This window comes from Lepidochelys kempii, chromosome 8 (genome assembly GCF_965140265.1).
Source record: "Lepidochelys kempii isolate rLepKem1 chromosome 8, rLepKem1.hap2, whole genome shotgun sequence".
Taxonomy (NCBI): Eukaryota; Metazoa; Chordata; order Testudines; family Cheloniidae; genus Lepidochelys; species Lepidochelys kempii.
The window spans coordinates 29,385,723-29,400,932 of NC_133263.1; the positions used below are offsets into that span (position 1 = coordinate 29,385,723).

At 41.1% G+C, this 15,210-nt stretch overlaps 1 protein-coding gene across 8 annotated transcripts in view; it reads right to left on the reverse strand.

The window, feature by feature from the left end:
* LOC140915737 (rho GTPase-activating protein 7-like) overlaps positions 1 to 15,210 on the reverse strand; it is a 171,297-nt gene that overhangs the window by 28,318 nt on the left and 127,769 nt on the right. The window contains exon 1 of one of the 8 annotated variants that reach the window (XM_073355944.1): positions 7,689 to 8,006. The exons of 6 other annotated variants lie outside the window; for them this stretch is intronic. In XM_073355944.1, coding sequence (XP_073212045.1) covers positions 7,689 to 7,701 — 13 coding nt within the window. In that variant the 5' untranslated portion in view covers positions 7,702 to 8,006. Of the gene's footprint in view, positions 1 to 7,287; positions 7,307 to 7,688; positions 8,007 to 15,210 lie in introns of those variants that run through there. One more of the 8 variants, XM_073355947.1, reaches the window with a different exon arrangement.

The window sequence follows — 15,210 nt, forward strand, 5'->3', positions numbered from 1 at the left end:
AAACAAGTTTAGTATGCTGTTGGAAGAGCACATACCAGCTGCCTCTAAACTGTGCCAATATTGGAAGTTACTGGTGTTTGTTGGGGAGGAGAGGAATCCTGAACTGCACTCTTCTCCTTCCTAGGGAGGCTTCTAGTTGAGGTATGAGTCCAACCAAACTGTCAAGGCTTGTCTGACATATGGACAGTCCCTATACATTCTCCTCAGATCTTTAGAAAGAGCTTCAGAATCTGGCATACTAGACTGAAGAAACAAACCGGTTTGTTAAAATATATTTTCTAAACAAAAAAAGCATTCTATACATTTATGCATAGGAATGCATAGCCTGATTTCGCTTGAAATATTCAGCAGTAAGTTATCAGTTCAGTAAGGTGAAGGAATTCATCTATGTATTTCTATTTTTTTCATGAATTTACTGCTTTGCTCCTTCTTCATTAAGTGAATTTTAAATGTCTCTCTCTCTGAAACTGTTTTATTACATAATGCAAATTAGCTCAGTTTGATTAATGTAGGTAATCCTATTGCAACGCACACCCAAGCAACCCATTTTCACCTTCAAGTAAGGAGGTAGGTTGAAATGACATTTGTTTTAAACAGACTGATGCACTTCTCTTCATTTTTAAAATTTGTCACAAATTTCTACCACTATTCCAACTTCACCTAGTCTAAATACACCATTACTGCTGCTCTCATAGTACACATTTCATGTCCAATTGCCCTCAATTTGCACATAATTTTATCAAAGCATAGCCTTTATTAACAAAATCAGGAACAGATTGATAAATCACACACACATTCTTAAATGACATACTCTCAATAAGAGAAAAGAAGAAGAAATCTTTAGGCATTATCTTTACTAGGAAAAAAGCTTTGTTCTTAACTCGAGCTGTCTTCACTAGAATTTGACCTTGTGTTAGGTAAGGCCATTTGTAGTTTTCACACAAATTAGCAGGTCAAGGAAACCCTAAACTCATCTTAGTCTTTAACTCAACTTGCTCACTCTGCAAAAAGTAAACTACACCCTGCCTTGTCTTCATTAGAACTTTAACTCATGTTAGTTACTCAAGTTAAGCACATCTTTTTTTCCAGCAAATAGGGAAGAGTCTACATAGTCACATAAACGTTAAATAGTTTCCCAGGTTAAAGTAACCCAGAACTTCCTTCTGAAACTACAGCTGCATTTCCACTGTGAATTGAATCAAGAAAAAGCTAATCCAGGAATAGCAGTTTAGAAAATGTTTCAGTTAGTAATTTTTCCATCAGCTAATGATCCTAGACACAATGACCTTTTCACCACAGTGATGAGAACAAGGTTAAGGCAGCTTCAGAAAAGTTGTACCGCTGACACTTCTATTCTTTAGCTAAATGAACTTCTACCTTCAGGTATTTTAATATAACACTTTACACAAACATTACAGACACTACAAAGTTCTTTACTTTGAATAGCTTAACCTTGGCCTGCTGCCTCTCTGTGACCAGGCTTCTGTACAGGAAGCATCAATACACTTCTTGCTCTACATCTGTTCCAATGTTAGAACTTTTGAAACGATCTAGCAGTTATTATTTCACTGCTAGAAATGGTTGCCAAAATGCTCTAAAAAATCTGTGGATGCCATTGAAGTCTAGGGAAGATTTAGGTGCAGCTCCTCTTAACTCTAATGGGAATTAAGATAGTTGGAAAATAGAGTCCCAGCTGTTTAGATGTGATCTAAGGACATTCCCCACCCCCCACCCCAAACTGTATCAATATGATACTAATCAACCTGAGAGGAGGAAATAAACTTTATCAAAAGAAAGATTTGTGTTGACCTACATTAGGCTCCTGATATGCCAGGCTAGTTTTCAGCCTGACAGAAGGAAATTTTAAGATACGCGCTGTCTGAAAGGCTATTGTGGTAACAATGGCATACATATTAAATACCCAACTGATGTTTTCTGTGGATGCATACAGAGTATTCCAATGCCCCCAAAATGTTAACAACTGAAAAAGGGACAATACTCATGAAGGCATGGCACTGTATTGCATCCACGGTACAGTATCAGCCTTGGGCACCAAGTATTAGAGATGTAAGTAACAAGGCACTTATAAATCCTGGTTTAACTGAGCTACTAAAATCATGAATATTCTTACTCTGTAAACTAACATATTGCTTTAAAAGTGTAGCTAAGAGACACCAAAGCTCAGTGAGGACTAAACTGGAGTCCGAGATATCCTTACAGAGCCCATCTCCTTACAAACAGTTATTTAGCCTGTTGAAATGGTCACCCATTTTATTTTTTGATCAGGGAAGCAACATAGCCTAGTAGTTTATGCAGAAGAAAGAGACATGAACTCTAGACTTCTAATACCTGCTCTGTGCCAGAGCCACTTTGCCACTCCCAGTCTCAGTTCTCTCCAACTATGAAATCAAGATATGTATTTTACCTTAAAATGGTATGGGAATTAATAAATATTTGGACAGTTCTTGTAACAGGTGTACAAACTTTGTGTGTTAGCCACTGTCGATAACTACCAACCTCACTAAATTATTAGAATTGGTTTTGCCCCTACCCAGTTACACAGATACTACAACAGGATCTATCAATAGACTTATTGACCAACTTTTTAAAATAGATATGCTAGTAAACACAGGATGATTCTAACTGCTTACTCTTTTTTGATGCCAATATAGCTGCTCAGATGCTTGTAGGGAAGGAGTCAGCCCTTCCTAAATAGAAGCAGGAAATGGGAGATCCTTTGAAAAGCTGGCACAGGAGTGACACTCCAAATTCTATTACAATTACATCCTCTTTCTCAGGATTGAGCAGAAGGCAGATTCCTGGAGATCATACGGCATTATCTGCATATGGTATGAAATACCAGAGTGACTCTGACATGGCAATTCCGCCTCACACATTAAATACACTGTTTGGTTTTATAAATATTTAAGCAGTTGGAAAGTTTCCATTTCCTGCAAGCCCCATTAGTTTATCAGAGATTAGAGACAGCACTTTAAAGTTAGCTGTTTTCTCTTGAGCCAAAGGTGATAGGGTCACTGCCAAATGTTTATGGGAAGCAAAACACAAATGCATGACCTGTGCGAATTTTCCATATAGGATTGTAATATAGAGTTACGTAGGCTGGTTATCACATAACCAAAATTTAGAAGGGATGATTAGGTCCAAAAACCAAACAAATGCTCACATTGATATGAATGTTCATGTTTTTATTAAAATATCAATGAAGATTTGAATTTAAACATACCCTCTGCAGTGTTTGCTGCCCAAGAACAGCAGCCCTGTGCTAATATAGGAAAGGAAGAAAATGAAACTAACCAGAAACAGCACATGAAACAAACTAGACTAATCGCAGTTTAAAATGATGAAATACTTCATGTAAACAAGCAGCATGAATGGTAACTAGTACTTGAGAATTTAAAAATACTTTGTTTTAATAATTTAAGGTATTAGTAACAGGTAAGGATATTTGTTTAAAACTACAGAATATAAATTTATACTCGACAGTATTGTTGCAATATATTGAACATAAAACTCATTCTTAATGTATTGTTTTGGGTTTTTGTTTTTTCTTAAAAAACAGTTGTCCCTCACTACCGCTTTCCTGCATTGGAAAACTATAACACCTCCATTATCAAGGTGAATGAACATCTTTCACCTTCATTGTGTTACAATGTAGTTTTCCAGTTTTGATGGATAATAATTAATTATCTTAATTAATTAGCCTCTTACAGTTTGTATGGCAACTTCCACCTTCTCTGTGTGTATATACATATCTTATTACTATATGTTCCACTCTATGCAGCCGATGAAGTGGGCTGTAGCCCATGAAAACTTATGCTCTAATATATTTGTTAGTCTCTAAGGTGCCACAAGTACTCCTGTTCTTTTTGTGGATACAGACTAACACGGCTGCTACTCTGAAACCAAGAATTAGATGGTGATCAGGGTTTAAGTACATTGAAGGGGGAGGGTTTTTAAGTCTGAAATTGTTCCAAAACCTTACAGATGGGCATGAACATTCCTGCTGTTTGCAGCAACTCCATACCAATTATCCCAGGACTCTCCATTTCAGCAGCACTAAATTGTATAAGAAATCGCTATGACAAGTAAGATTTGCTCAGCACTCCCAGCTCACCAGGAAGCGTAGCAACATCTCCTCCTCACTCACAGCAGGTACAAAGGAGAGAACAATTAGTGTAGAATTAATTTTAACTTTACATGATTAGGCTAGGACGCCAATTTGTGAGGCTATAGAAACAATTCAAAAGAGTTTTGTTCTCTCTTGATCCCCGTGTGACACATGAAGGATTTTTTCCATAATACACTAATCTTACTATGACAGCAAAAGGCAAACCTACAAAAAAATACAGCAAAGCAGATGGCCCCAATACTAGTCGGATGCTGCTGCCTCCTTCTGTTACTGGCAATGCTGAATCTATTGTCCTTCTCAACCACCTGCATCTGCTCCAAAACTGGAGTCAACATGTATGGGACATGCTTGGCAGCTGCAGTAGCCAGATGCCAAATGCCGGAATGCATTGTTCCTACAACAAATTAGCCTACGAAGCTAACAGGTCCTTCATGAAGCCTCTTGCTTGGTTTCATTGTGGGCTGTGCTTCAAGCTGTTGAGTTAACTCTGGGGCTGATATAGGGCCAGGTTGCAGATAAACTTATTAGTCCTTCCTGACATCCTTGGTCTGTATTCTGTGTTGCATCTGTAAAATTTCATATCAGTTCTCCATAAACTTCAGTTCCTAGGAAGCCAATTCCCATCTGCACATGTTCTGTGAAAAACATGTCCATTGGACTAGATCCACCCAAATCCCAATGCGTTGCCCAGCTGTACATCAAAATCCCAACAGGTATCACAAATCAGATATCTAGCCTCCAGCAGCACCACAAAGTGTCAATTGCAACAGTTGCCCTTTATTTAATACTAGGGTCAGCATGTGTCAGTAGACTATCTAACCAATGTTCAAGGTTGGAATGCCTTGCCTACAAAACAGACAGTTTCCACTGCCCTGCTTAAAATAATACGCCAAACAATCCCTGATTTGTAAGACTGTCATCAAGACTTGGTTCAACAAGGACAAGTGCAGAGTCCTGCACTTAGGAAGGAAGAATCCCATGCACTGCTACAGGCTGGGGACAGACTGGCTAAGCAGAAGTTCTGCAGAAAAGGACCTGGGGATTACAATGGATGAGAAGCTGTGGGGGGATTTGACAGCAGCCTTCAAATACCTGAAGGGAGGTTCCAAAGAGGATGGAGCTAGGCTATTCTCAGTGGTGGCAGATGACAGAACAAGAAGCAATGGTCTCAAGTTGCAGTGGGGGAGGTTTAGGTTGGACATTAGGAAACACTTTCACTAGGAGCATGGTGAAGCACTGGAATGAGTTACCTAGGGAGGTGGTGGAATCTTCATCCTTAGAGGTTTTTAAGGCCCAGCTTGACAAAGCCCTGGCTGGGATGATTTAGTTGGGGATTGGTCCTGCTTTGAGCAGGGGGTTGGACTAGATGACCTCCTGAGGTCTCTTCCAACCCTAACATTCTATGATTCTATGATTCTAAGATACATTAATCTATGGAGGTGGGAACGGGAATAAATAAATTTATTCACTTAACTTTCACATAATGCTAATTAACAAACTTAAATCTCTTTTATTAGCCCAACAAAAATGGTTATTTGCCCTGGACAAGAAAGGGAGTAAGATTTTGCCAGGCTAATTTATGCTACTGATCTTAACATCCAGAAACGTAGAGGCAAAAAGATTTGGTCTTCCTTCCTCACTTTATGATAATGCTGGTGCATCTGCTGGGTCACTGGAATGTGACACTGTATAACTGAAAAATATTAAATATCAAATATCTAGCAGGAATGCTTTATGCCACTAAGATAAACTACCCCAAGCTGGCCAGCTCAGTGTGAACTTCTGTAAGACCATCAGTATTTGATGATATAAACCATCTATTCTTCAGTTCTACCAGTGAACAGATCCCAGCAAATACCATTTGATATGGGAACATGGACAGCTGATCTGCAAAGTGCCAAGTTCTACTTCCATCCAGGTCAGTGGGCAATCTCCATCTTTGCCAATAAACAGTATGTTAATGCAATTTGTTGGTTTTTCAAAGGCACACAGTAAAATAAGCTACTGAGTTTTTAACTAATGAAATTTCCTATAGGCAGCACGCAAATTTCTCAGAGTAAGCATCTGAGAGAAGACTAGCATAAACAAGAGCTATTACAATAAACTGATTTTAAAAATGTACATAAAATCTAGAAATCAATCAACATAGCCTACTGTAATAGCAACATTAAAAAAGCCACAGCAGTATCCATCTGAATTCTCACCAACCAAATGTATTTACAAACACTTGTAGTTCTAAACAAAAAAATTATACTGTACAATCCACTTAACTGTTAGATTTCAGAGTAGCAGCCGTGTTACTCTGTATTTGCAAAAAAAAAAAGGAGTACTTGTGGCACCTTAGAGACTAACAAATTTAGGGGCACTGATTGCATCCGATGAAGTGAGCTGTAGCTCACGAAAGCTTATGCTCAAATAAATTTGTTAGTCTCTAAGGTGCCACAAGTTCTCCTTTTCTTTTAACTAGTAGATGTAATTGTTTCTGGCTATTCACCTCAATTAAAGGTGTGTGCCCTCAAACGCTTTCAATAGTTTCTTTTTGCCCTAAAAAAGTAAATTCTGTTTTCTCTGGAGTATTGCTCTCATTGTTTCAATGTCACTGCATGCCAGCATATACACTCACCCACATTACAACTCTGTCCTTGGGAGTCAAGTCTTCCAGTATACCCCGGAGACACAACTATTTGCTCTGGCTCAGCTTTGCAATCAAATCTCAATTGTAAACTCCCCTGGAACCATATGAATTTGAGCAGCACCTTGTGCATTACCAATGTTAATTGGAGAGTCCCTGCGAAATATTTAAACCATAATCTCCTGGCAAGGTGAGGGGAGAAATGCCACCACTCCTTACACATGCCTATTTACTTGTTTTGAACCAAATACACTTGAAAATTAAGTGTCCTGCTGTAGTTATAAGGAGGATGAGGAGGTTTTATTTGTAAGTGAGCTAAAGCGTAGTCGTCACCTAACTGCTCGGTGCCTCAGTTTACCCTACAGTGGGTATTGCAGGAGACACACAATCAGTGAGTTCAAGGTCAAGATGGTCTCTGAAGAATCTAGGCCATTGGCCTAGATGCTTTAAAGGCGAGTATTAGTTGTTTAGCGGCAGAATAACGGCAGGAAAAAAGAAAACCTACGTTCTCACCCGGCCTGGCCAGAAGCCCGACTGCAGAGAGACTTCAGCTAAGAGGTGAAAAACTGGAGAGTGCCCCACTCAAAGCCACCCCCGGCCAGCACACTGGAGCGGGGGGGGGGGGTTGCTATTCACGAAGGCTAGGAGAAAAAGACAGCCCGCCATCACCAAGGCAGGTTTCTGAGCAGGATGACCACCACCTTTGCAGGGTGTCAGGTCAGAGCCCCGCAAAGCGCGGGCGGGACCGAGTCCCCAGCCAGCCCGCTGCGCTCGGAGCGCGCCCCGGCGGCTCGCCCCGCGGACCACCGAGCGGCTAGCGCCCCGGCGTCCCCCGCCGCCGACCGGCCTCGGCCCCGCTGCTCCGCTCCGCGCACATCCCCTCTGCTGCCCGGCCCGCTCACTCACGCGTCACTATCATCCTGCCGGCTCCCCGCCGGCCGCGGGCTCCAGCTCTGCCCAGCCCCGCGCCGCGCTCGCTGGCTGCGGCCGAGAGCCGCCCGCGGGGCACGGCCCTTGGGGAGCCCTCCAATCCGGGCCGGAGGGCGTGGGAGGCGGCCTGGGCTCCCCAGCCCAGCTGGGAGGGATCCGGCAGAGCCCCGGCGCGCAGCGAGCCGGCCGCGCGGTGCCTCTGCTCCTGAGGGGATGACCCGCAGCTGGGCTCGGCTCGGCCCGCGCGTCCCGGCCCCTCCCCCGGTCCTGGGGCCGCAGCCTCGCCGGCTCCCGGCCCGGAGCCAGGGGACAAAAGGGTGTTAATGAAATTAACTTCACTACCCGCGTGATTGAGGGCTACAAGGAGGTCTGGGCAGCCTCCTGTTACCTGCCACTAATTTGACAGAGGCGCGCACCCCCACCTTTCCGGGCTTAACTAGAAGCGGAGCGTGATTTACCGATAGGGAGGAAGCCAGAATCCTCTATCTTCCCCTCCACTCTGATCCTTGCCCTTCAATGGTCAACAACTCCAGCACGGATTTTTTTCTGCTGGCTGTATTATCCTGGGGCGTGCGCTATCATTTATTAAGAGCGGTAACAATTGCCCTTAGGAATTTTTTCCCAATGAATTAAAATTAAGTTTCACTTAAGTGCCTATTTGCAGTGCCACGTAGCTATAATGCACAAACCGGGGATGCTGTGCTCAGAAACTGGTACACCAGTATCCCAGAAAAGCTTTACCCCAGTATGCTGCTCTGATACTATTAACATAGGACGCTTGCACCTCCAGCCTTTGATGGTTCACTAAATAAACTTCTAGAGACTCCGATTTTTAAAGGTATGTCGGTGTTTCTGTGCTCAACATTGCAATGCTTAACTGATTTAGACGTTCAAGACCCATTGATTGTTAAGGTAATTTTGACTCCTAAATCAGTTTAGTTATTGCTATGCTGAGCGTAGCAAAACTACATTAATTTAAAAATCTGGACTGAAGGACCTGTCTATATGGGGAAGTTATTGCAAAATAAGGTAAGGTGTGAATTTAAAGTTCAATAGCTATTCCACACCAGCTCCTGGAGTGGATACTCTTATTCGGCACTAAGAGAGTGCCTTCATGCTGTTAATCCAGTGGGCTATACTCCTGCTTAAACAAGCCCTAATAAGGAGTTTTTGCTCAGAAAAGGAAGTTTCATCAAAAAATGGAAGGGAAATTTCTTGATTCCCTCTGAGTTATGGGGCATCAAAAATAATAGTTGCTCCTTAAGCATACTAGAATATTACTGTACAGCACACATTGTTAGCAGATTGGGAGGGGTGAGTGGGGAAGAGATCCCAGAGAGGAGGCAATACATCAAATACATATTACTACACCTATGCCTGTGATCCTCAAATCTATCAGTTTTTCCATAACAACTCCCTATTTTCAGACATTTCTAATGAAAGATATGTCACAGGCCAGTTCATGGTAATTAGCAGTCTCACAGTCTTGGTGACACTACCTTGTTGGTCAAAGAGCACCTCACAACACTCCTGCAAGGCAGGGCAGTGCTATTATCCCTGTTTTACAGATGGGGAACTGAGGCACTATATGACTTGACCAAGGTAACATGGGAAGTCTATGGCAGACCAGGGAATTGTTTGCTAGTCTCAGAGTCCCACGTTAGCATCTGAACTACCGGACAGTCTTTCCTCTCACAGGTAATGATAAAGTCATCCTGTGTAATCCACTTGAACTTGTTTGTAAATGGGTTTTGTTGCATAGTACATCAAAAATACAAACTCTATTAAAAAATCAACAACCACCATGTCAGTTTAGAAGAGTAGCAACTGTGTATTGTTTGGATGGGGAAAACTTAAAGGACAGTTAGGACGTAGGAGATATTCTCTCCCACTGGTCAGAGTCAGTTGTCAGTTCTGTACCTGGTGTACATGAGATCTGAAGAGCCTCAGGGCAACCAGGCATGGCAAGACCTATAAACTGAACTTTACACTGGTATAATAGGTTTTCAGAGGGGGCTTCCCAGTATGGGTGGGCACACACCAGATCTGCTGGAGCTGGCGCACTAAAAATAGCAGTGTGACTGCAGTGGCACAGGCTAGCCCCCTGAGTTGGGGTTGGGTGGGATTGTACTGAGGCTGCCACCCACACTGCCATGGGGACACGGCTATTTTTAGAGCACCAGCTGGAGCAGAGCTAGCACACATCTGTCTACCTGTGCTGGGAAGTACCCGCCCAAATGCTGAGACACATAGTATGTCACATGGGTACCATAATGTAATTTCAGAGTAGCAGCCGTGTTCGTCTGTATTCGCAAAAAGAAAAGGAGGACTAGGGGCACCTTAGAGACTAACCAATTTATTTGAGCATCAGCTTTCGTGAGCATCCGATGAAGTGAGCTGTAGCTCACGAAAGCTGATGCTCAAATAAATTGGTTAGTCTCTAAGGTGCCACTAGTCCTCCTTTTCTTTTTATAATGTAATTTGGCACTCTCTTGATTGTGTGTTAAAGGGATGCAGATAGTTTAATCATCACTTCACACTTCTGATTTCATTTTCCCCTACAGGCTGCTTCTAGGATTAGCATCTAGACTGCATCTGCATTAGAAGTTTTTCCCTAACATTTCCCACTATTGTTACCAGCAGCCCAGTTGTCTTAACCCCTTTGTTGTCTACTCCTAACGAGAGCGGGCTTACACAACACCGACTGCCTATTGCCACCAGTGCTCCCACTGTTGTTCCAATTGTGGTGCTAAACCTGTGGTAGTGCAATGGTGTAATATATCCACTGATGCTTTGAAAACTCCCACACCCCAACCTGGATCTATGCTGGTTATGTGATATGTATGTACCTTGTAACCGTTACTTGTAATCCCCCACAACCCAAGCCCGACCCCAGCTGTACAGTACCTTCCCTCTTAACTTGTGTAAATTTGATTTTAAACGTTAACTTTAATAATTTTTTTAAATTTGTAAGAAAATGTCTAGGGCAGATAAGACCAAAGATTAGAGTGGGCAAGTTTCTATACTTTGTACAGTTGAGAGCATTTTGTGTATAATCATTTTGCGGTTTCCCCTTTTTTGTGAGGATTTTTCACATAGCAACAGTGGAGAGACAAAATATTGTTTCAAAAAGGAAATGCAAAAAAAAAAAAAAAAAGTGGTTGCAGGACTAGTACCTGAAACTGCTCTTCTATTTTAAGCAGTCTAGATTTCAATACTATCCCTTTAACATAACAGACTTCCAACGTACTGTGCCAACAGTCCACGCATTAAGAGGCCACATGTTACATATTGACACAATGCATCATAATGCTTCCCATAAAGCATAATTTTATGCCCGTATATTTAGGAAGATCGGAGGAGCTATAGTACCAATAAGTCTATGGGGGAGAGGGTATAAATATACACACACAATTTCTAACAGGCTGAAGTCACCAACCCAATACAGCTCAGCTGAGGGAATTCTGAACAGCCCAGGTACAAGGTTTTCAAATATGCACCAGCATGTACTCAGGCTGGGCATGTACTGATACCCCTCAGTCAATATTAAAGACATAAGTTAATGTGCCATGGAGATTATATTGGGTCCTATTTGAGGTGATATTTGTAATTGCACTGGGATTGCAATATATACATATAATGATAAATGTTTTGTCATTAAAAAGAAAATTAGAAAGTAAAGTTAACATTACTATTTCAACCAATACAAGCTAGGAAACAGATGAGAGACAGTCTATGTCTCTAGCTAGATCTTGTCAATATCTGTTTGGAAATAAAATTTAAAAAGATCCTGAACAAAAACTGTGTGTTGTTTTTCTAAGGTCTGCTCTAGAAATCATTGTGGGGAAGTTCTATGGCCTGTGTTATACAGGAGGTCAGACTAGGGGTATGTCTACTTAAAACAGTGCAGCAGTGCCAGTGTGGCACTTCAGCATAGACACTGCCTTCCCTACGCCAACGGGAAAGCTTCTCCTGTTGGTGTAGGAAATCCATTTCCCTGAGAGGTGATCACTAGGGCAACAGAAGAATTCTTCCACAGACCTAGTTCTGGTCTATGCCTGGGGTTAGGTCGACACAAATATGTCTCTCACGGGCATGGATTTTTCATACTCCTGAGAGGCGTAGTTTATACTGAAGTAAATTCCTAGCATAGACCAGGGCTAGCTAATCACAGTGGTTCCTTCTGGCCTTAAAATGAATGAATCTATAAACTTAGATACTATGATGTAGCAATTTCCTTGTTCTTGTCAATTTATAATTCCACGATGTGCTATATATTACATGGATTAAGCATATAGGTTTTCTTAGGCATGTTTAAAATGAGTCACTAATAGTTGACACACTACCCAGCTGTGTTCAGTTCAGGGCCAAGTGATGCTGTTTGCTCCCACTGAGAATTAATTGCAACAACAAGTTCCACAATTTATTTGGCTAATGTAATTAACATGCCAATGACCTCAGCTCTAATTTGGATAGCTTCATATTCTGGTATCAGTGCCCTGTTATACTATTCTAATATGACAGACATTACACTAACAGTTTACACCTGTTTCTTGGAGGAAATCTACTGTACAAAATGATTCAGCTGTCAAATTTCTCAAAAATTCTCAATTTAGATCTGTTAGTTTTAAATCAGATTTACTCCCTTCACTTTCCATCAGATATAGGTAATCTTTCTACCATTGCAGAAATTCCAGATTTTGAGAGATGCTATTTTACATGTCAATGACTTGGTTTCATTTGAACAGTCCCAGACAAGCACTTGTTGATTTTCTCAGGGCATCTTGCACCTTTTTTGGAGCTTAGATACTGTTCATCATCACGAACTAAAAGGTCTCAAGCTGTAAATTTCTGATTAAGAAAAGGATCTAAAAGGTGGTAGTGGAAAAATCTAAAACCCATCAGTTCAGTGAATGGTAGCATGATTAATTACAAATCTGGGGGAATCAGAAGACTTGCATTCTATTCCCAGTTCTAATGAGTGACTTACATATTCTTAGACAGGATTCCTTGGACTTTTGCAAGAGATAAACAAGATTTGGGTTCATGATTAAAACCCACTTTGGGTCCCATCTACACTGCCAGACTAAACCATATCTTGGGACTATTGTGTTATAATCAGGTCCACTGGCATAACAGATTTTATGGAATAGACAGTACCTTTCAGATTTTGCTTATGTGGACTTAGTCCAGACAAAAATAGTTTGTGGTCTGAAATATGCACACACTGTTGAGCAATGCACTCATGTGCTAAAAACATTCTGAACTTTGTGACTGATCATAGATTTCTCTGCATTTGCTGTAGGCTGTTTTCAATGTACCCTTTGATTATATATTTTTAATAAACCAAAATGATTTAATTAAGCAGCCTGATATGACATTTCCCTAATGTAGCTGATCTCAAACTTGTAAACATTTTTGGATTCTGTAATTGCAAAGGCCACATTTTTTTAAATTAAAAAAATTAAAACTCTGTCCACATTGTTTCTGGAGCCAAGTTAAACCATACATTATGGTGCATTATAATAAAAATATTTGAACACCCTTTATGGATGCTTAGATCCATAAGATACCGGATTATAATGTGGTTTGGCTTCAGAAGCATACCTTAGGTTACTATTCATACATTTCCCTTCAGATACACTTTAAATCATGGTTAGTTTGGTGGCTTTTGAATTGTTAAATATTATGAGTAGAAAGGGGAGACCCTCGAAAGGATGAGATGCTTTGATCATTCTTCAGGTTCAGATACTTATCCAAAGTCTATGAACCACTTCAGATTGCAAAACTGGGTTAGAAATTTCCCTAAAACAACATCCTGTGATGTTTAGGCACTTCCAGTTTGGAACCTGAAGTGCACAGGAAAGACAAAAATGAAAGAATGAAGTAGTTAATCAATCAAATATACTTTTAAAACTTCAAATAAAAGTTCCTTTTGGGTTTGGTTTGATTTTTAAGTGAAGATTTTAAAAGCAAGGTCAAGCAAGTTTCTATCCAATCCATTTTGTCCAACTCCTAATTGTGATATCCTGGTAAAGTTACAATTTAAGGGCTCAATTCGTTAAAATTACATCTGGTTACCACACGGTAAAAGTGCCCCTCAAAACCTGGTATTTTAAGACTTGTACAGCCTTGTGAAGGAGCCAATTCTAATTTGTGTGGCGCTGGGCTCTAAACTGGCAATTCTTTATGACAGAATAAAGCAACTGTATTATTATGCTCGTGATTCACTGAGCACATGTGCTACAAATGAGATTATATAAACCTGATTTAGGGTATCCAACAGTGATTAATTTAGAAATTGTTGCCAGTCAAGTTACAGACCCACCCATTTAATGTAAAAAGTACACACCCTTCACTGATTAAATTCTCATCTATGCACTGGGGTTAAGAAGAAAGAATGTATTATTGTCAATTGGGAAGAACATCTGTAGATAGAGTTTCTATATAAAATAAATGCTCCATCTGTATGATCATACAATCTTTTTTTCCCCATTCTAATTTTCCTTTGAACAACTGCCAGCATGTGATGCGACAGGAAGAAATGATAGCATTTTAGTACTATTTCAAAGAGTTAGTTTATTAGTAAACAATGTTTACACTGATCTTGAATGCAAGCCTCCTATTATATAGGTAATTGATCAAGAGCAGGTAGGCAGAAGAGAATGTTAATATGGTGGGGCCTGGTCGAGTACCGTGCAGCCATGACTGAATGGTGAAGGGCTTCAGAAGGCCTTTGAGGTCAGTTTTGAGTATGTAGATGCTGATCTTGCACTACGATGGAGGTGGATGGACCCATACACCCACAAAGAGCCCCACTCAGGTAAATGGGACTGTGCCCCTGCACAGGGCCTTTAGATTTTAAAGTTCCGTGAGACAGAGACTGTGTGTGTTCTACCATGTCAAGGCCCAATTGTACTAGATTTTGGAGGAGACCTTTAGGTGTCACCATAATTTATATAAATATATCAAAATCACCTAGCCCGGTTCCAGGGTGGCACGCTGTAGAGATATGCAGGACAGAAGCATGAGACAGTAAGGAGATATTTCCCCACTTTCCTATGCTCCATAGTTCCTGATACCACAGCCCATCCATTCCCACTACCGCAGAGTCATTCAGCTTACATATTGCCACATCCCAATAACTAGAGTAACTCTCTGGTGCTGAACTTCCTCTCTTCCCATTCATATCCATGGGTTATAGCCTTCTGCTTTCTCGCCGTCTTGCATCCAGTACAGAGCTACTGGACAGGAAGAGTCCAATACCACTGGGTTGGGGCTACTTTCACAAATCATCTCTGCTGAATGCCTGACACTGGTGGGATTCTGGTGCTGAATGGCACAGGTAGACACCCTTAGTACTTTGCAAATATTAAGGACACACCATCTCCTTTTCAATCCAAAACTCTGTCATCTGCTTATTGTAGCCAATACATGTAGAGATTTTATACATGGTATCTCCAAATCAGAGGCATTCCGGGTTGCTGAGACTCCTAGA